A 21,786-nucleotide genomic window follows, 5' to 3' on the forward strand; every position below is an offset into this window, starting at 1 on the left:
AGCTCTTGCTGCCGGCTCAGGAGGCCCCGATCCACGGCTGCACATCAGCCTGTGCACACGGTCCTACTCGCCCTGCGCCCAGCAGAGCTGGCCTAGCCCTGGGCCTTGTGCACAGGAAGTACAGATCAACAGTGGCTCAGTAAGTGACACAGCACATTACTACTGAATGACCGCGCTGCGAGACTGCAGTGAACCTCACTTTGCTCAACAGATCCATGTAATTCACATCTGTTTGTGTGCCAAGGAAGTCTACTGATCTGAACACACTCCATGATGATTCCAAAGTCAGGCTTCCCAACCTAACTGCTTTATCACCTTACAAAGCAAAAGTAACAGGACACACCCCTGGGCAAACGGCCATCAGTTAAGAAATCTCCAAGGGGTTTTGTTAAAACACAGCAAGACTATCCCCACTAGTTTTCTAATTTTATAAAACTGGTTTTACTGAATTCTGCTAGTCCGCTAGTCTATTTTATGGGTTGGGACTAGCACTCCACAGAAGCACTGGGAAGGAAGGAGATGTGTGCTCACAAAACTACCCTTACACTGACAGCAACCGCGTCCAACCTAGCAGAAAAGGGACAATCAGTTTTATTCAGTAAAGATCTGGTTTATGTAAAGTACCAGGCAATGGCCCAGAGTTGGTCCCCCTTCTTAATGATATTGTAGAGTACACCTTTTTAAAACATACTACCTCTTGTGTGTTTCTAAAAAAAAAAAAAATTTTTTTTTTAAAGATTTTATTTATTTATCAGAGAAAGGGGGAGAGAGCGAGCACAGGCAGACAAAAAAAAAAAAAAAAATTTTTTTAAGTCCTCTCTACACCCGTCATGGAACTTCAGCCCTGAGAGCAAGAGCCACCCGCTCCACTGATTGAGCCAACGGGTGCCTCCACCTCTCACGTAGAGACTGCACACCTGATCATCTGCTCTCAGGAAGACCGACTACAGAAATAAGCAGAGCACTGCACTTTTAAGACCACAGGCATGCTGTAACTGCAGCTTAAGACCCAGCATTTGGGACATAACAGAAGGTACAGGACGTGTCAGATACCAACAGACCAGTGAGCTGCAGGGAGCCTCCCGTGTAGCCCAGCAGCTTCCTGCCGCCTGTACATACTGCCCGTCTCAAAAACAGTAACAAAACAAAACATCAACACTTTGCAGAAACTCTTCCAAAAGCAGCTCCACGGTATTTACTACCCCCATTGAACCATATAACTGAAAAGTAAGTTCACAATTTAGGGGTGCCTGGCTGGCTCCTCCATCGGTAAAGTGCGTGACTTACTGGTCTAAGGGTTCTGGGTTTGAGCCCCACATTGTGTGTAGAGACTACTTAAAAATAAAATCTTAAAAAAAAAAAAACAGTTCAATTTCTCAAAGAAATATTCTTTTGGGGGCACCAGGGTGGCTCAGTAGGTTAAGCATCTGACTCTGGATTTCGGCAAAGGTCATGATCTCAGGGTCGTGGGACTGAGGCCTGTGTCAGGCTCTGTGCTCAGTAGGGTGTCTGCTGCTTTCTCTTTCTCTCTCTTCCCCTTTGCCCACCCCCCGATGCTCTCTCTCTAAAATAAATCAATCTTTAAGAAAAGAGAGAGAGAAAGAGAAAGATATTTTCTTTTATTATCCCCTTATCCTCCAATAGTATGCAATTGGCTTCCTCTAGGATCGGATAAAATTGTATCTCCAGAACAGAAGAATAAAAGTAGACGAAAACTACAAATGTTTATCCTAATTTTATATTAGTAAAGCTTTTTATAAAAATATCAAGTACATACAACCGTGCTTTATGTTTTCATTAAACTACATTGGTTTTCATATCAAATTTTATCTCTATAATGCAAACAAACCACAAAAACAAATCTAATAATGATTATAGCACAGTTGCTTACATTTCTGAAAAACAGCAAGAAGTACCTAAAACATGAGTGCTTTAGAGTAACTAGCGGGTAAACTACTTCAAAGAAGAAATGTATCTAACAACTAAAACACACACACTTATTAGTGGGCCATGCAGCTAATAAACCCTGTCTATTAGGACACTGCTTTGAACACAGAGGCATACTCAATAAATGCACCACCTAATTTTAAAACCTAGTTTTTAGTACTTTGTAAGTAATTCAAAGGAAAAAATAGTTAAGTAAGGGAATAAAACCACTAAGAATCAGTTTTAGAAACCAAATTATAATTCATAAATAACTATAACAAATCAAAAGTTTTTCTAAAAAAAGTACTCTGAACCTTAAATCTAATACTGATTTTATTTCTGAATAATCATCTGACTATACATCCAGAGCCTTCATTAAAAGGCTAAACGCCTAATAATAAATATGCTGTCCTTAAGTGTCAAGGCTAGGGTCAACCAGTCTCTTAGATATTTCCTGAAATCAGAGATTATTCAGTCTCAACAAAACTGTATCTGTTTTATATACAAATGATAGTAAAATTTGATAGTCTGGTCCATTTTTTTTAAACATGTCCTCACTGATTTAATGAAGCCAAGAACTAATAACAAGTCTAACCCAAAACTCAAAAAAAGAAAAAATTATTTAAACAGATACAACTATTTACCAGACATTTTTCTTCCAGTTAAAATACATCAAAAGAATGGATCAAGTTAAGGAAAGCGTAGCAAAGTATGGAGGGGGAGAACCGGTGCTTTCTTGTAAAGGTATTTTAAAGAGAAACACCTTCATTTTAAACTACAAAACCAATAGCTCGTTAAGACTTTTGGGGTTCAGTTGGTTGTTTTGTTTTGCTTTTTGTTTTCTTGAGCAAGTAGAGATCTCATTTAAAAAAGCTTACAAAGACTGACTGATTTATGTGAGAGCGAGCATGCACGAGTGATTGTGGGGGTGGTGTGGGCAGAGGGAGAGAGAATTCTAAGGCTGGGGGCAGAGGCCAACAGGGGCTCAATCCCATGACCCTGAGATCGTGACCTGAGCCGAAACCAAAAGTCGGACGCTTAACCGACTGAGCTACCCAGGTGCCCCAAGAGGTCATTATTATCCCCCAGAACTGCACACACACCCACACGTACGCAAATCCACCTGTGCACGCACACACACCATGATAAAGCAAAGCCCTTTCTCACTTAAAGTACTTAAAGACTGATTTCAATGATGAAATCAAAATTCACCTCTTTAAGATGAAAGGCACCGTATGATGATCCTGATTCAACACTTTTACAGTTAAACAAAATTAATTCCATTCTCAAAAACCCACTGACCTTAAGCTTTTAACAAACATTTTCCAGTGCAAAAATTATTGTCAATATTTACAAATCTTTAAACTTCTATTTAGTTGGAACCACGAGTATTTGCTGTCTGAATGTTTCTCAGCAAACGTGTGCTCGTCCGATCGCAGCAGAAGGGGCAGCTGCTACTCACTGGGAATCTCTGCGGCCCCACAGCGGGTCTCGGCTGGCTCGGGACTGGCAGCAAGGGCACTAGGAAGAAAAACAGCTCCGGTTACAAACACCCTTTACGTCACAGACAAACCCACCGAGAAAGGGATACAGCGTGTCAAGTTTAATACCAAATGTATGTTCTGTGTCCAGTACCCGTACTCTGCCAGGGTTACACTCAACCTACACCCCAGACGAGGATGGGCGAGCGGAACGTGGGCCGGCATGCGAAGGCACACGCAGAAGCTGAGATTTCAGCGGGGGATTCCTAGGCAGAACTACAACGCTTTGCAACAAAGAGCTTACTCCTCTAAAACGAAACACGGCCCCGTGTTTCACATCCGTATTCCAGTTATCCAGACAATCTACTCCAGTTACATTTTCGGACTCCAACCAAACATAGATTTGCATTGAAATCCTCTAGAATAGTGACAGAGAGGGAGACAGCAGAGGAAGGAAGACACATGCCCACGGCAGCGTTACAAGGAAACATGTACTATACAACCTACCACACCAAGACCAGAGGTTCGGTTTTGGTGGTTGTTTTTAAAGAAGCAGAACTCCAATCCATCTACCAGAGGAACGCAAAATCATGTCATTTTAAAGCAGATATTTTATAGTAGGGAAGAAGCCACATGTCAGTTTTACGCCCTGGGGCTAAATCAGGTATGCTCAAGCTACTTAAAATGTATGCATTGTACTGATCTTGATTTTGGAGGGAAAAAAAAACAAAACCACCACCAGCCTGCGGACTGCTCTCCAGGGGTACCCTGTCTCTCACTTCACAGCCCGATGACTGTCCCATGCACGCGGTAAGCTCTCAGGGGGTCAGCTATTACGGGCTCAACTGCGGTCCCCTCCCAAATGCCCATGCTCAAGTCCCAGCCGCCCGGCCATCAGAACAGGCCTGCATTTGTGCTAGGGGCCTTTAAAGAGGTGATCACGTAGAATGAGGTCACATGGACGGGCCCTGGTCCAGCTGGCCGGTGTCCTTTTAAGAGATTAGAACACAGACATGCATGGAGAACAACCAGCCAAGGGAGGATACAGAGAAAATAAAATAGCAATAATACCACATACCAAACGTTTAATTTAAAAAATGTCTGGTGAATGAGAAACAGAGAAATGATACAGCTTAAAGGTCAAAATTATTGTAAAAACAGAACACTAAGATAAATTTTATTTACTACAGGTACTCGAGGAACTCTAGACATCAAGCCATGTAACGAGGGCCAGACGTCCACAGGTCCAATTTAAAGGTATGGTGTGTACAGAGCCGAGTCAGCACCCATCAAATACAAAGTGTGATGAAAAGAAACTTACTTGGATAAAATGTAAAATGGCAGAAGTCCTGGGAGACAGAGAGAGAGAGAGAGAGAGAGAGAGAGAGCCTAATCCAAAATTTCAAACCGAGAAGAGGTCAATCTGAGAGACTTTACACGGACCAAGACCTGGTCCCCAGGTCTGCACAGCCTGCTAAAAGGCACTGGGGAAGGGGGAGGAGCTCATCAATTTAACCAAAGCAAAACAGCAGATTGTGAAGTAGAGAAAGAAACCATTAGAGTATCTTTGACCTCAAAAGATGACAGTGAAGGTGAAAGACACCTACCTACTAAACAACATGAAGATGAGGTTTGTACATTAAACACCAAATATGAAGTACCCAGACCTTCAAGACTACGTACCACTGATTTTTAAACTTGGCACTTAAATACCAATTTCCCGTCCGAAACCTCCACTACAACAAAAAGATTAAAGAAAAAATTAAGTCTCTCTACCTGCAGGGAATGAGAGCAAGAAAGCTAGGAGCAGTCTCTGGGAAGAAATCTGATGATTATATAATTAACAGATTTCTTACACAGAAGCCTCCTCGTTAGTTGGCTTTCTTTCTTTTTTTTTTTTCTTTCTTTTTTATTTTTTTAAGATTTTATTTATTTATTTGTCAGAAAGAGAGAGAAAGCACACAAGCAGACAGAGAGGCAGGCAGAGGCAGAAAGAGAGGCAGGCTCCCTGCTGAGCAAGGAGCCCGATGTGGGACCCGATCCCAGGACGCTGGAGCATGACCCGAGCTGAAGGCAGCGGCTTAACCCACTGAGCCACCGAGACGTCCCTTTCTTTCTTTCTTTCAAGTAAAGTATAAAAAGCAACAAAAAAGGAAAGGAGGGAAGAAGAACAAACGTGACAGAAGAGAGCACGTAAGGACAGGTGTGAAGGGCGCATCAGAGATCCAGCCTGGAGAGAGGGCCTCGGTCAGACCACCCAGGCCTCTGCAGTGTCCCTTGGGAGCTCCGCAGTCTCCAGAGCTCGTGAGCAGGGGACACTTCCAACTAGCTGCCTCTCTCTGCGCCGTGAGCAGAGAATTTAACACTTATAAAGGTAACACACCATTCTTGCTGAACCCTCTACTTGGAATATTTGATATTTAACATTTATCTTTCTGTTGTCCCATCATAATTATAATATGATGGAACCCTCTGTATCCCTGAAAAGGAATCAGGAAAAGACATGCTTATGCTGCTACTTCTTTCAAAACATTTCCATGCACCTGTCAGCGGCCTGCAGCTCCGAGACCCTGGGGCAGTGTGCGCGCTAGGCACAGGAGACGTGCAGACGCTGGCAGCCTCTCTCAGGAAGGGCACACTCATCTCCTGGGCAACACGCGACTCTTCAACAGTGCCCTGTGCGTACGCCCAGCTAGGGCAGGGCTGCACCCTTCCCCCACAGCAGCCCAGCTCAAGACCAAAGGGACACTAAAGAAGGAACATGGGCTCCGCAGCAGCCAGTTTCACACTGAAGAATCATTCCGCTGGTTCCAAGAGTGTAAAACCCATTGTCAGAGCTGGTCTTCCACTGACGGAACGATGAACTTTGCGGCGTAAGGCCTGCCTTTAGTATGTCAGGCTGCGGACTTTTTGGCAAGGCACGTGGTTTTCGTATCTGGACGCTGTCCTGGGGTTTCCTTGGAGCTTTCCCACTCCAGACTTCTAACACTATTTGTTTTTATTAGGCTAAAGAGTATCTGTGCACCCACCACCTGCCAGTTTTCCATTCAGTGTTTACGAGGAAATACACAGTAACCGATGCTGACCTCAGTAAAATTCTTCTGACAAACGACACTGAGTGCAGGTGCCTGTCCTAGGAAGCCACCGCGGAAAGGGCGACTCTCGTGCGGGGGGGGGGGGGCGGGGGGGGGGGCATCCCGCAGCTGCTGCAGGAGACCCGGGCTGTGGGCCCGTCACGAGGACGACCCTGGGAAAGTCAGCAGCCCTACCGTTTGCCTCGGGAGCGCAGAGCCCCGGCGAAGGATGAGGCGGGCAAAAGATTCCAGTACAAGCTGGGGACAGACAGAGGCTGGCAGGGGGTCGGGGACCCGCTCTGCCTCTGCCTCCCAGGTCTGTCAAGCACGAGCAGTCTCCAGTAACATGCCCAAGGCCAGCCGGCCGCCTTCACCACCACAGACATGGCTCCAAGGCACAGAACAATTTCCGAGTGCCTCCAGCCACCGCCTCCTCCCACACTTCAAGTCCCCTCTCGGGCTTCTCCCCAACTTCTGTGACTTTGGGATTCCAGTTCAGTGTCAGCAGAGCCTGACACAGGGGCCTCAGCCCCCACCTCCTACTCAATGGGAAACTAAACGCTCCCAAAGATGGGGCTGTCTTCCCCCTGCCGGCTCTGCAGGCGAGGCGGGACGGCTCCGGACTGTCAGCGCGGTTTCAGACCCCAGCCCGTGCTCTCGCATCATCCGAACTGTCACCCCTACCCCCAGCTGTTGTCCGTCTACCGGTGTGACCCGTGCCCCAGAGCTCAGCTCCTGTCCTACCAGTCTCCCGCCCTGCTTTTAGTCCCGAGAGAGACCAGGCTTCCTGCGCCCGGTCTCCTGGGTCCCCGACTACTGTCCTCCACCCTCCGCAGCCACACCCAGAGCTGGTTGTCAAAAGTGACCCACCTTTCCGCAGTCTCTACAAAGCCCCCTTCTCACCTCTACCTTCAACCTCGCCACCTCACTCTCCTAGTGGCCGCACCTCCTTCTCATCCGTGACGAGCAATGCCGCCCTCTCCTGCTGCCAACACCCGGCTTCCGGCAAGTGCAAGCCGTGCCCTTGCCACAAAGCCACGCTACGGTCTGATGCTCAGCTCCCCACTACACAGCTCAAGGGGCTGCAACACGCCTCCAGGCCCCGCCAGCACGCCCAGTCCTCTGCTGCCCTAGAGGAGGCTCCGTACCTCCTCTCCCCTCTTCGGACCCGCAACACGGCCCCTCCTGTCCGTGTCCTGCTCCTGTGTCCCACCACGCCCGGCAAACGCAGTGGCCCGCACCTGCATCCCTGAGTTCTCGCCGTCTCAGCGGGCTGCTGCTCTCCCCATCTGAAAATAAGAAACGTTCTCTCAAGCCCACTTCCTCCTGCCAACTACCACCCAACTTCTGTGTTAGCAGAACACCTTCAAGGATTGTCAATGCCACGCCCTCCCACTTCGGTGCCCCAATCTCTATCCAACCTACCCGAGTGAGACAGGCACCTTCCCTGTGACACCACAACCGCCTGTCAAAATGCGCAAGAGCCCCTGCCGAGGGCGGTCGTCAGCCTGCAGTCCAGCCCACGGCCGCTCTGTGGGCACAGGCCACCTCCCACCGCCGCTCACCCCTGCAACTCTTTCCGCTTCCTCCTTGCTACCCTGTGCCAGGCCCGAGCTGTCCAGGTTCCAGGCCTTGGGCTCTCCCCACACTTTAACTTCCCTCCTCTGGGCCTCTCACTGGGCACAGGCTCTCGACCTGCCTATGTGCCAACACCCAGCAAGTTGTACTTGAACCTAGACCTCCCCGTCCAAACTCTCACTAACTGCCCACAGGACGCCACCACCTGCAGGCACATCCGGAGCAGAACTTCGGACCTCCCCCGCTGCAAACCAACTCTGCCCCACCACAGGGGCCGGTTAGGTCCATGCCTCAGACGCTAGACCCCCCAGCGCCCCTCTGCCTCCGCCCTCCCGCACCCTCACCTGGTCCATCGCGTCCTGCTGGCGCGAGCAGCTGACGGCTTTCCACCGTCACCGCCACCACCCTATCTGAGCCACCATCGTGGGCACCCGTGTCAGCGTCACCGTCCCCTGGCTGAACGCTGGCTTCCACCTGCCCCTACAGCCCACTGCCAACACAGCAGCAAAAATGAGTCTTCTAAGCCGGAAACCAGATCGCGTCATTCCCTCCTTAAACTCCTCCAGTCACAGCCCCTTTTGCTCAGAGGAAAAACCGCGGCTCTTCAGAGGGCTGGAAGTCTCACGTGACAGGCCCCACGGTTCTTCTCTGCCCTCACCAGTCCACTCACGTCATGTCAGGTCTTCCTGGTTCTGGAACACTCGGGGCGTGGGCTCACGCTCCCCGGCTGATCCCTCTGCCTGGAACGCTCTCCCCTGAGACAGTGACATCGCCGGCTCCCTGACCACCTTCCACTCTGAGCTCCGCGACGCAGCCCGCCCGCGTCTCCCACGTTGCGCGGCCGACTCCAGGCCCCAGGCGCGTGCTCTGCGCGCTCAAGCTGCACACGTGATGTTTCTTGCCCGCTGCCCGTCCCTGTCTCCTAGACAGCAGATCACCAGCGCAGACGGCTTTATCTACTCTTTTTCAGCAACGCAACTCAAACGCCAGAGACCAGGAAGTCTCTCAATCGGTGTGGGCTGAGCAGAGGTGTGAAGACAGGCCCCACACCCCCCACTCCGAAGTGGCCTCCCGGCTGCCTGTGGTAGCGCGCAGTCGCGTGGCTACTCACTGGACCCGACCACCAGGGCGGACGGGGCGGCAGGCACGCACGGTGAAACGTTCCCACCGGAGGACTGATGAAGACTACCAGCTTGGGCATTTCTGCAATGACCTCTGCTGCCCCTGAACTTGAGAAGTTGCTCAGTGCTTCCCACCACGTCATAAAACAAAAGGAACAAATTCTTAAGCCAACAAGTCTGGCCCGTCAAGCTGGCAGGTGCCCGGGGCAAGGGGAGGAAGCAAAGAAGCCAAGCCGTCCTTAGAGACGTGCCAGTGAGGACGACTCGGCCGTGGGACCCCGTGGCTTTACAGGAACAGAAGAGACACGTACCTTGGACGGGCGTCACCACCGCCCCTTTGAAGTGGGGGTTTATGTGTATGTTCTTGGGCTGCTGGGGGGTCACGGGGGGCGGGGTCATCATCACCCTCGGGGCCTCTATCTGGGGCGGCATGTGCACGCCCTGGGGGGGCGAGGCGTGGTGCGGGTGCTGCAGGGGGAGCAGAGGCTGCAGCTGCTGCTGCTGGAACAGACTTCGGATGGGCTGCGGCGGCGGCGGCGGTGGCGGCGGCGGCGGCGGCGGCTGAGGCTGCGGAGGAGGGATTAATCTTGGAGAGTGCGTCTGAAAACCACCAAAAAAGAGGAGACAAATTCACAGAAATCAACATTCAGAAGAAGAGTAAGGGAAGGCTGACGCCTTACAGATTTACCCTGCGAATTTACCGGGAGGGATGGCTGTGAAGTAGTTTGCAGGGACAACTGGAGTCACACAGTGGGACCAGTAAGCTGTATGGCCCGTCCCCAGCAAGCTGCCTCACAACGCGAACCAGCCTCAACCAAGGAGGGAAAAATCACAGCCTCAAAATAACTCACATGGGGGGGGGGCGCCTGGGTGGCTCAGTGGGTTAAGGCTCTGCCTTCGGCTCAGGTCATGATCTCAGGGTCCTGGGATCGAGCCCCGCATCGGGCTCTCTGCTCAACGGGGAGCCTACTTCCCCTCCCCCTGCCTGCCTCTCTGCCTACTTGTGATTTCCATCAAATAAATAAAATCTTTAAAAAAATATAAAATAAAATAACTCACACGAACTCCAAAAGTTCACAAAATTTTGGTTCAGCCAATAATATTGCCCAGAGCAAGCCAAGCACCGTGCTGCAGGCTGAGCCCGGGCTGCCCTCGCCCTCCCCACAGCCGGTCCTGCTGCTCCTCTTCCAGAAAATCAGGGAATAAAGATAGGGATGTGCACAAGCAGCCATGCCTGACACAAGGCCTCCAAGAAAAGCCCAGCTACCCGAGGCGGCGGGGTCAGGAGGAGGGAGAGGGCAGAGACACGGCTGTTGGGAAAGCAAGGGAGCAGTGACACTGTAGCCATGGAGACAGAAGATGGACAGAGGAAAGAAAACAGACACCCAAAGCAGTCAGGGGTCCCAGGATGGTCCCATCAGACACCAGACCCAAGGGGAGGGACGCAGCCACAAGGGCACGATTGCTGAGCACAGGGCCACCCCGTGTCATAAGCCCCTATGTCAAGGTCCAAATACAAAGTAACCGGCGTCCCTCTCACCCAGACCCCCCACCCCCAACGATGCACTGCAGGGGCTCCTCGTGCCAGTCCTGCTTTCACAGGTCGGGCAGCAGAGTCCAGACCACCTGCGTGCACAACCCCTGCTCATGGCCACTCCTGAGGCCAGCCACGCTCGGTAGCAGAGGTGGCCACTTCACTAACGCACTGTCTAACGCAGCACCCGCCTTCCCTGCTGGGCTGCCCGATGCCGGCGGCTCCCGAACCCCCAGCGCCTGAAGGACCGTGGCTCCAGCCCGCAGCGCGTGCGGGCACCTACAGACATGACGCGCCGAAGACATGACACAAAGACGTGTCTCACTCGCCGCTCCGCGGGCTGTGGCGAGAGCCGAACGGAGGAAACGGGCCACGGCTGGACGAAGAGCAGCGGGGAAAGAGGCATCTCAGAGGCACGAAGACGCTTTGGAAACCAAACCGTCTGTGGCCTCGGCCTCAGCCTCAGGGAAGACTGTTCCAGAGACCCCCGGGGCCAGCCCACATCCACGGCTACCCACGCTCGGGATGCCAGCATGCGCCTCTTCTAGCGCACGGCGAGGGACGCATGCAGCGCAGACAGGACAGTCAGGGAGCCGGGCACCAGCGCGCACAGAGGCCGTCTGAGCCGGCTCCGACCTGACGGTGAACGCAGGGCGCGACCTCCGCTCACGAACACCAGGCGTGCTAAGGAAATCCCGCATTTGCGACCGGGAGTGTAGGGGCTGTGAGCCGCCTGCGTGGAGAGGCCCAGGGCAGCTGGGGAGTGCAGAGCTGGCAAGAGGGAAGGGCCAGGGACTCAGACATGCACAGGGAGGGCCGGTGGCAGTTCGGCGATGGCACCCAGCGAGAGCTCTGGCCAGGAGGGCTGACAAGAAGGCCGCTGCAGCGGACAGAAGGGGAGCGCGCCGCCCAGCCCGATGTAGAAGGCTCGGGACGCAGGAGCTCCGCGGGACCTGCGAGGCACCCAAGCGCGGCAGGAAGGACTGGCCCAGGGCAGGCAGCGATTCCCAGAGCACCTTGAGAGGAGCTGAAGGGAGCAGAGTCCAGGCAGCAAGGGACTGACCTAAGACAAAATGCACTGATGCAAGGACATGTGGAAGATTCTTCCTGGCTGGGGAGTAACCAGGACCAAGAGCGTTTGTGGTCTGACGACAGACATAGGTGGGAGCGAGGTTAAGTTCATCTCTGACAGCTTCGGTCCTCCTGGCAAAGTGGAACTGAGAAACACCTAGACTTGCACGGCTGAGCACCGAGCTTGTGGCCCAGAGCGCCACAAGGCTGAGCAGGTCATGCCACAGGCTTATCTCCAGTTCACAGTGAGCTGCAGAGCTCAGCTCGGTCATGAGAATGCCGAAGACACGACACCCCCAGGGCGGCGGCCACGCCGTCTTCCCCTTGGCTAACAAGCCAAGGAGCGCTCACGGCTCCTCTCAGCCCAGCCTCTCTTTGGGGAGGCTGGTGGGTTCACCTCCTCTCTCTGTGGACCTCCCCTTCTTTCCAGGATCACAGAAGACACAATTACACAAGAACAGGTCCCCCTGCGTGGCCGGTCCCCCCCCACAGCAAGGAGGCCAAACTAAGCAAACTGGCTGTTCAGTACACAGCAAGACGCTGGGGGTGCGGGCACCGGACGAGCAAGAGAAAGGAGGAACGAAAGGTCCAGTGTTTTTGCTGTGAGAAGCATGAGAAACCAAGCGCTGTGTGAAGAAACCGCGGTCCTCAACATCGGCAACTTCTTTCCCTTCCTTTACTTCCAAGTCGGGATTCCCGTGCTGAACAGTAGGGTGCCCTTTTCCCTCATCATTTCGCAAGTGAACGCCTCCTGACGCTGAACCTGTCTACGAAGAGGCAAAGTGTGACGTTCCCCAAATTCAGATAAAAATGTAGGAGGGACATGCAGTAGTCAAAGTGGACGCATATTTGTATTAAATCAATCTGTCCTTGGAGAATGACTTCTGAAGGACAAAGCCATAAAATCCTAAAGCTAACCAAAAGATCGTGTAACAAAATAACCACTGTAATTCCTTCCTTTGCTTCTGCGCTATCTCATCTTCGAAATGCACCCAAAATGCAACTGAGCTGAAATTCCAAGTATACGATTACGGGTAGGAGAAGACAGTTACTCTAAGAGAAACCGCTCCACTTAAGGGGAGACCTCTGGTAAACAGCATAAAGGAACAACTACTCTGATAAAACCAACAGTACCACCTAGATCGGGACGTAGCCCAGCCATCTTTCTGCGCACGGGTACTCGGGAGCAGCAGCCCTCTACAAGCAGGGAGGACAGAAGCCAGGCTCCCCGCTGGCTCTCGTCCCTTGAAGATACAGGCCTCTGGTTACTTCTTTCTCCGTAAGCAGCTGCATACAGAATCCTCCCACTACGCGAATACCAGGAGGAGTGAATTTGGACCACAAGTGAGAGCGGACTGTAAAGAAACTTCCGCCATTATTCCTACGATAAAACCTTAATTTCAGACTAGGAGATACACCCCAAGTCTGAAACCCATGAAGGCACACTTTCATTGTCCTAAAGTCTCGGGCTGTCGCCGGGAAACTAACCCTTACCATGCCAGGAGGCTGCGTCGGAAGCAGGGCCGGCCTGTGATCTTTTATTCTCGCCCGCTCGCTGCTGTCTCTCCTCTGGTCTCCCATTGCACGACACACCACAGAGCCTCCTCTCCTTCCGCCCCGCCTGGAGCCGTAGCGCCCCTGCTTGTGCTGTCGCTCTCTTTCTTCAAATTCCAGCAACGCAGCTTTGGCTTCTGCTGAAAGCTCTGTTTGAAAAGACGGGTAGATGTCAGAGCTCTTCCAAGAGCCAAAACTAGATCTACAAGAGAAACAGGGAAGATACACATGACAAGACACCCCGAGGCAGCGTGGGCCTCACCCTCAGGAGGTCAGCAGACTGGCAGCGACACTCACAGCGTGTGAGTGACACCTGTTAAATGAAGATGTGGCCCGCCCGTGAACCTCACCTGGAGTGAGGCACAGGAGCCACAGTATTTTCACCAGAGACCACAAAAATGTGCAGGGAGCAGCTGAAAGGAAGGGGCTGGGGCCCGACCTCACAGAGCCCTCAAGCCACTGCGATCCCTCCCTCAGTGCCGGCGGGCGGTGCCGGGAAGGAGCGCGCTGGGCCAGGCCCTGGCCCGTGCACTGCGCTCGGTGAGACCAGTACCGGCAGCAGGGGTGTGCAGTGGCACACAGACTCCAAATGAAGAAATAAAACACATTACTGCTTATGCTGAAGTAAACGAAACTATCAGTGAAAACACTGCGAATCAATTAACTTCATACAATGGAAAACTCATCATCATTTCCGATTTATCAAAAAAGACCTTTACTCTGTGAAAAAAGATTTCTATCCCTGCAGTCTGATATGGAATCCCTATCAGATGAAAGCAAAGGCACAGAAGAAAAAACTCATTAATGCAAATGCTTGTGGGACACCCACGAGATGCTCACCTCTCTGACCAATGCTTTAAGGACACAAAAAACACTAACTCTGGCCCTAAAAAACTTCAGCTGGCACATTATTATAAATTCCTAAAAGAGAAAAGCTGACTTACTCATATACGGTTCCTTTATTTTCAAATACTACCTGAATTGGGGTATCTTACATTAACAAATGTAAACCTTCTAAAGGTGTCACTGAATCCTGAAAGGCATTCTTACACTTTCTTCCACAGTGAAGGGTGAATTTTAAACATTACCAGTTCATCTCCTACCTTGAATTCCATAATCACCACCAAACTCTTCCAAAATCTCTAAGCCACATTTCATTTTCTTGATATTGTTTCTATAGTATTGCCCTCCCCTTCAAATAAGTCTAGACCCCATTCAAAAGAAAATTTAATCTCCTTTTAACAAGCACAGACTTTTACTCTAATCTTGACTACATGATTGGTTCATATACACCATTTTTTGCGGTGAATCAGCAATTATTTTTCTAGTGGTTCTAAGTGTCAAGATTAATTTCACTATCCCCAGTAATAAAATGGTTTCAAATGACATCTTTAATCAGCAAGTAAAAATGCTTTCCTCCAATTGAGACAAGCTGTCACAAAAGGTCACCAAAATATGACAGGATGGAAATTACATTTGTAACTTCAACTGAAATGTTAATTTCCTCTTAAGTGTTTTCTGAACTATGTCCATATTCTAAAGTAAAGAGACATAGTTGAATGTAACAAAGTTCTATATTGTATTGTCCTTTCCTACAATGTGTTTAATAACATTTGCATATAAATAATTTTTATAGTAGTTGGACTAATACATAATGAATAAATATTTATAGAATACACAGCTTATCTGGCAAAATAAAAATAACAAATGATAGTCTGAATTTTTTTTTTTAAAGATTTTATTTATTCATTTGACACAGAGAGATCACAAGTAGGCAGAGAGGCAGGCAGAGAGAGAGAGAGGAGGAAGCAGGCTCCCCGCGGAGCAGAGAACCCGATGCGGGACTCGATCCCAGGACCCCGAGATCATGACCTGAGCCGAAGGCAGCGGCTTAACCCACTGAGCCACCCAGGCGCCCCAATAGTCTGAATTTTTTTATAAGAGAATTTCGATCAAGTAATTTGTTAAAAAAAAAACAAACCTTGCTTGTACTACAAGGACCATCATGTAAACTGAAGGCAGGATCCCACTGCTGGCACTATCAGTCTTGTACAGTTTATTACTAGATGAAAATATTCTTCCCACAGATCCTTGGCCTTAAACAAAATTAACTAAGGATATTATTTCAAGAGAACAATATGTAAAAACAGTAAGAATGTTCTTTCTTTAGGCTAAAGCAATAAAATGCAATTTAACATTTACATGTGCCAGTGAAATTTAGAATACTACAAAATCTTGATGCCTACTCATAGACTAATGGATAAAAAAAAGGCCTAACTTGAAAGTAGTCTTTGGGGTACCACGTGTACTGCTCTCAAAGGAACTCTCAGGTCCACCTCCAAGGGCCAAAGCAGCAGCAGCTCTGAACTTCCGTGCTGAGATTTAAGAAAAACCAGTCACTAACACCTACTTTTTAGAGATGGCTTTTGACATTTCTATTCAAAATACATCACTCCCATACATGTATCAGTTCTAGAAACCCTTCTCAGCTGGGTTCCACAGAGAATTAAAACCCTTAGACCCTACGGCATCCTTTGTACGGAACGAGCAACTCTATCTGCTAATAAGCATGTGGTTTTGTACCAACCGCAGGGAGACTGAGAAAAAGTCACCTTTTCTGAAAGGCTTAGTTCCCAGAAAGCTAGCTGACTCCTTACTTAAGATCTTAACCTACAGGAAAGCCCAAAATTCTACCTGAATTCAAAATCCACATTAGCAACTGCGTATCAGCTTCTGGAGCTGTACACGACTCCGTGGTCCGCTCACTAAACAATCCCCGATCTGAACATGAGAACAACTAAGACCCAACACCCTTGCAGGTTGTGCAGGGAACTCCCTACCCACATGCAGGGTCAAAGGGTCAGGAAAAGGGGGTGCCAGAGCAGGATTTCAAGCTTCTTTTTAAAGAGTGGAAGGGGGGCGCCTGGGTGGCTCAGTGGGTTAAAGCCTCTGCCTTCAGCTCAGGTCATGATCTCAGGGTCCTGGGATCGAGCCCCTGCATGGGGCTCTCTGCTCGGTGGGGAGCCTGCTTCTTCCTCTCTCTCTCTGCCCGCCTCTCGGCCTACTTGTGATCTCTGTCAAATAAATAAATAAAATCTTTTTTAATAAATAAATAAATAAATGAAATAGAGAGTGGAAGGTTCTCAATAGCAATCAATGGTAACACAAAATCATTTTTGTCTTTAAAATGTTAAAAGACATCACTTGTCAAGAAATACATATTATATGAGATGACATGTAGACTCTGGTAGCAAGGTACCTACAAAGAGTAGGTAAACAGCTATATACAGTCAATTAAATGTTAGGTATTTCTATACAGAACCTGAAACCGCTACCTGCCACCAAGTACACACGAACTGACGGCCTGACAGGTAAAACTTAAGTAGATTTATGATTTACCAGACACCGTAGCAGCTTCTCTTTCTCAATCAGTATTTTCTTCTACGTAAAACTAATCTTTTGTTGGGAGAGTGGGGGTGGGGTCAGGGTAATAAGAGAGTGCACTGTTTTAGGAAACCAATCTGTAAACGGGACAGAAAAATTCTTTTTGTACCGGAAATAAGCCTAACTTTGAGTTACTAGAAAACTCGTGTTTCAAACGCTATGCTTGCTATGTCAGGGCTCACGCATATGGAGCAGAGACAGACACATTTAAGCACCATTTCCACTTGCCCTATTACCTGGCTAAATCGGCACAAATGCATTTAAACCTAATTTCTTAATGTTTAAAAGAACGGCCAATGTCCAAACTGTTTATGCTTGTGGCCCCCCCCACCCCTAAGGACCCCAGACTCTGTGCCCCTGTACTGAAAGGCTCCGGCTTGCCTACCACTAACCCCTCCCAACCTCTTCTCTCAGGAGGTACAAATGACCCCGAAGAGAGCACAATGAGGCCAAGGTCCCGAGACGGAGGGATGACAGCAACAGAGACGGTGAACACAAGCAGGTCGGACACCTGGCTGTCAGTGCCGGGGCGGGTGCAACGCACAGAGATGACCCCGGCTGAGGGCAGGAGGTGGGAGAGGCATCGGGGTTCAGGGGAACGTGACCCTCACGCTGGCCTACAGGAAGCTGGCTCTAGAGGAAAAAGGCCCTTCTCGGTGTTTGTCGAGTGACGTCACACCCTCAGAACCTGCAGCTATGCCCGCTGTTAGGATGTGCACACAAGTTCCGCATCAATGGAACAACGCCACAGCCGCTACGAAACCGCAGAGAAGCGATGAATTCTCCCTCTGTGCCATTCAGCCTGGCGCGGCCACTCTCCCTTTTCATCCTACTCCAGCCCAAGCCTGAGACACCTGCTCTGGTGTGTAATGTTACCCATCCCTCCTGCTGTTCTGTCCCATCATCCCGTGTTCCCAAGGCCGACGGCACATCCTCTTTCTTAGCAACTTATGCCGTCCTGCTTCAGCCCAACTGGCAACTTCACAGCATAACTTGAGCTAAGTGCAGAGCATTCTTGGGTCGAAAGCTAGAGGAGGGGAAAATAAGAGGGCAAAGAAGTAGAGACTGCCAGGAGTCCACCAGTAATCGCCCCATAAATCTCGCTGCATAAAGGTAACATGGTAAAACAGGCTCGCTGTTCATCTGTATACACTGGGAGCCTGGCACCCTCGTGCAGAATTCCCACCTGCCACTTACAGACCCGTGTTCATGTTTCTAAGTGAAAAGGACTATAAAAAAATGGTTAAGAAGTGATCAACGTAGTGACTGACAGTTAGTTGCTTGATTTTTATTTTGACCAAGACCCGGAAGTGGGTGAGCCCCTCCTCCCACCGACCCACGCCCTCTCCCTAGAACCCAGTACAATATCCCAACGGGGAAACTCTACGACCTCCCCTGGCCCGAGAACAAAGCACAGTACCCCAGACGTTCTTAAAGAAGAATCCTAGAGCAGCAGGGGCACCACCGCCTGCCAACTCCTCAGAAACGTGACCATCCTGTGCAGCGCCCTGAACCAACACTCAGGAGAGCTGGCAGTGGGTCCAGGAATCTGTGTTTCAACAAACCTTCTAGGTGATTCTGTTGCTCAAATTGGAGAACCACTGCTCTTTCCTCTGTACTGGACACTGGAAAAATCAAACCCCTAGGGGGCGGGGAGGGTGACCAGTGAAGGGCCCTCTGCTCTCAGCAGCGGCCTTCTGCGGGTCCTGCAAAACAGCGTCTGCTCAGAATGACGGTCAGTCAATCATGTCTATGAACAAGGGACCTTAACTCATAAAACATGGAGAGGAAATGACATCCGGGAAAAGAAAACAGAAAAAAGATGGTTATAACGACACTAACGGGAACAAAATATGAGTAGTCTGGTCCAGAATCAGCCTTCCAGAAGGATCAAATGGCCCTGCGCCACCCGCACACCACACCCCCCAGAGCCAGCAGGACCTGCATGGTATATGCCTGAGAGCAGGCCCAAGCCATCAACTCCAAAAGAAAAAGCTATTAAAAAAAATAAGCAATCAGATACTTTATTCAAATATTTTTGGTCCAGAAGACAGTCACTTTTACAGAACGTATTCTACAGCGCCGTAACTCAGCTCTAACGTCACGCAGCCCACGCGCTCTCTGGACGGCACACACAGTAACCTACGGAGTCAAACCGTTTCTGCCCATCGGAGCGGTCAGGACAGAACGATGAAAGAAGCAGACACGGGAGTGAAGGAGGACGGGAGACATGCAAAAAAAGTTACCCAAAGTTTCTGGAATGTTCCTTCTCTCTCTAGTTACATCGGAGAGCCGAATAATTGTTCCTTCTTTCCTTTCAGTTTTGAAACGTAACCGTCCAGATTCTTCATCATCATCATCTTCTTCATCTGATTCTTCTTTTATGTCCTTCTGCAGTTCCAAAGTTTCCATACCTCCCTAGAGCGCCGACATACAAAACAGAAAGGGATTGAGACTGAGTTCACATCCTTTTGAATTAAATACTGAAGCATGATCGATACACACACACACACACACACACACACACACACAAAGGTTCTTTATATCTAAGATGTAAAGATACTGTAAAATGTTCCATGACAAGGCCATGTAAAACACTAAACTGATTCCAGGAACAAATAATTTCAAACATTAAAAACGAAGTCAGAAAAAGTTCAAGTCTTGCTTGTAATTAATACACACTACACTTTTACTTATACTTCTGAGAGAGAAAACATGAACTTCTTCCTTCCTTCTTCCTTCCCCCCACCCCACCACCATTTCCAATTTTTTTAAAGTAGGCTCTGTGTCCAGCTCTGGGCTTGAACTCACAACCTCGAGACCAAGGTCGTATGCCCAACCAACAGAGCCAGCCAAGGGGCCCAAGAACCAAAAATTTCAAGATGTCCCTGCTGGCCTCAAGCCTGATCCAGATTCCAGCAAAATTCAATATATACGTTAAACCAGCACTGGAGTTCCACGAGTCATCAGCATACGCCCCACCATGTGACTTACATCCGATGAGAGCACGCTCCTTCCTGTCCCACAGGCTCAATATTCCCAGTCCCTCCTGACCTCAGCTGCCATGATTTTTACTCTCGGCGCGCACTCCAAAACTGCTGTTAGGTTGGCTGGTTTCTTCAGACTCCAAACATCTGTCCTCACTCACTCTTAGCCTCTCCCTGCTTTCAACCTCCAGGTTCATTTATCACTGTCTCTGGCTCAGAACACTGCCACAGCGAAACTAGGGTTTTTTCTCAGGCATGCTAAAAGCAGCTTTTATCTTTTATTTTATTATGTCAGCATTCCTATAGAAATATCGCCCAACCTAGTCCCAACTAAAAATTTCTTCATCAACAATTCTTCCTTTAGCCCTGACAGTCCCGTTGATACTGACCACTTTTCCCCTTGCACTAGGAGTCTAGGTAACCTCCCGGGAGATAAAATACAGACTTACAAGTGCCAGGTTCCTTTAAATACGTTTTGTAAATGTAAAGAAAACAGAATTTTCCCCTTTATTCTCGTGATTCATAATTTTAAATGTCCTTTACTCTCAAAGGAAACAAAGATGAGCTACTTTATTAGAAAATGCACAAGAAAAAGTTTAACATAAACCAAAAATACAATGGTTTTCTATTCTGTCCCCAACACTTTCTGTACAAAAAGATCAACTACGAATGCACATACTCATTGCTATAAATACTCACGTCTCTAACATCTTCAGGAGTTCAATCACCTGAAGATAAAACGAGGACTGTATAATGACGATGATACCACCACCTTCCAGTATTCGACAGTCAGTCTACCATGGAATTTTAAAGTACCCATGTCCTGGCATTTGCTCATTTGAGATCAGTATTTCTGTCTTACTGAATATCTGAAACCAAACTGAGTAACACAGACGATGGACCCAGCTAGGCTTGCTCAAACAAAGGTCAGCTCATTTACGAAGGACGCTTCCCATTTCCGTAAGGCTCCAGAGCAGCGCTTCTCCAATCCAGCGTTCACACGCATCCCTGGGAATCCTGTTACAACACAGACTGTAATTCTACACGTCCACGGTGGGGCCTGAGACTGCATTTCTAACAAACTCCTAACATGCTGGTCCAGAGACCACGCGTTTTGCATGGCAAGGCCACAGAGGAAGAAAGAAATGGCTACCAATAAAGCAAAGATTCTACTTCCTACAATAGTCATTTCTAATGTAGCCATTAACAGTAATTTCAGTGCAAAATTTTCCGAGCAAGTTTAACATAAAACAGGACAAGACTGAAATCAATAAAGTTTATTTTGTATCCAAACATCCACCTAAGAAATCGAGAGAGGACAAGGATGAGCTGAAAACGGTTTCTTTGGAGCAACTACTACAGCCCACTGGACACAAACCAAGCCCTACACCCAGCAAATCGCCTTCCCGGGCATCTCACCCCAGAGAAACAATCATTTACGTTCACGTCAAGAGCCTGTAGGAACATACTGCTCCCCTCTGGATCACCGAAATCGGATCGACAGTAAGTGAATGGCTACGTGAACAGGAGCCACTCAACGCTCACCAGCAGCAACAGGGCATCGACTATGGACATACACGGGGGGCGCAATCACAAAAGCCCTGCCCGAAGAGAGAAGCCGATCACACGCTGCAACGAGTGCACTCACAGGCCGGTCTCCAGGAGAACACATCACCCTGGCTGCCAGTGATTAGAAATGGAGGGAAGGCAGGACCGCAAAATGACAGCATACGGTAGTTTTTGAGCGATGGAACTCCTGGAAGGTAAGCTTCTGTCTGAAGTCTCGGAGGCCAGTCAAGCCTTGAACCACATGAAGGACAACACGAGCCCAGAACCCCCACACTAAACCATGGCCTGGCTTCGCCTGTCTCAACCACAGCCGACCACTGGACAATCTGCACTGAGCTAGACTCATGCCTTTGAGCACCTCTTGTTCTAAACACTGGCTCGAAAAGAAAAGAAAAAGAAGAAAAGAAAAGAGAAGAAAAGAAAAAAAGGCATCTTTTTGGCCATATG

The 21,786-nt window shown here is 49.2% G+C and overlaps 1 protein-coding gene across 11 annotated transcripts in view; it reads right to left on the reverse strand.

The window, feature by feature from the left end:
• RBM33 (RNA binding motif protein 33) overlaps positions 1-21,786 on the reverse strand; it is a 132,131-nt gene that overhangs the window by 55,799 nt on the left and 54,546 nt on the right. For all 11 annotated transcript variants that reach the window (XM_032305471.1, XM_032305470.1, XM_032305478.1 and 8 more), the window contains exons 6-9: positions 19,030-19,201; positions 13,280-13,488; positions 9,492-9,780; positions 3,389-3,447 (exon numbers count right to left, since the gene is read on the reverse strand). In XM_032305471.1, the coding sequence (XP_032161362.1) occupies positions 3,389-3,447; positions 9,492-9,780; positions 13,280-13,488; positions 19,030-19,201 (729 nt within the window). The remainder of the gene's footprint in view (positions 1-3,388; positions 3,448-9,491; positions 9,781-13,279; positions 13,489-19,029; positions 19,202-21,786) is intronic.

Source organism: Mustela erminea, chromosome 11 (genome assembly GCF_009829155.1).
Source record: "Mustela erminea isolate mMusErm1 chromosome 11, mMusErm1.Pri, whole genome shotgun sequence".
Lineage (NCBI taxonomy): Eukaryota > Metazoa > Chordata > Mammalia > Carnivora > Mustelidae > Mustela > Mustela erminea.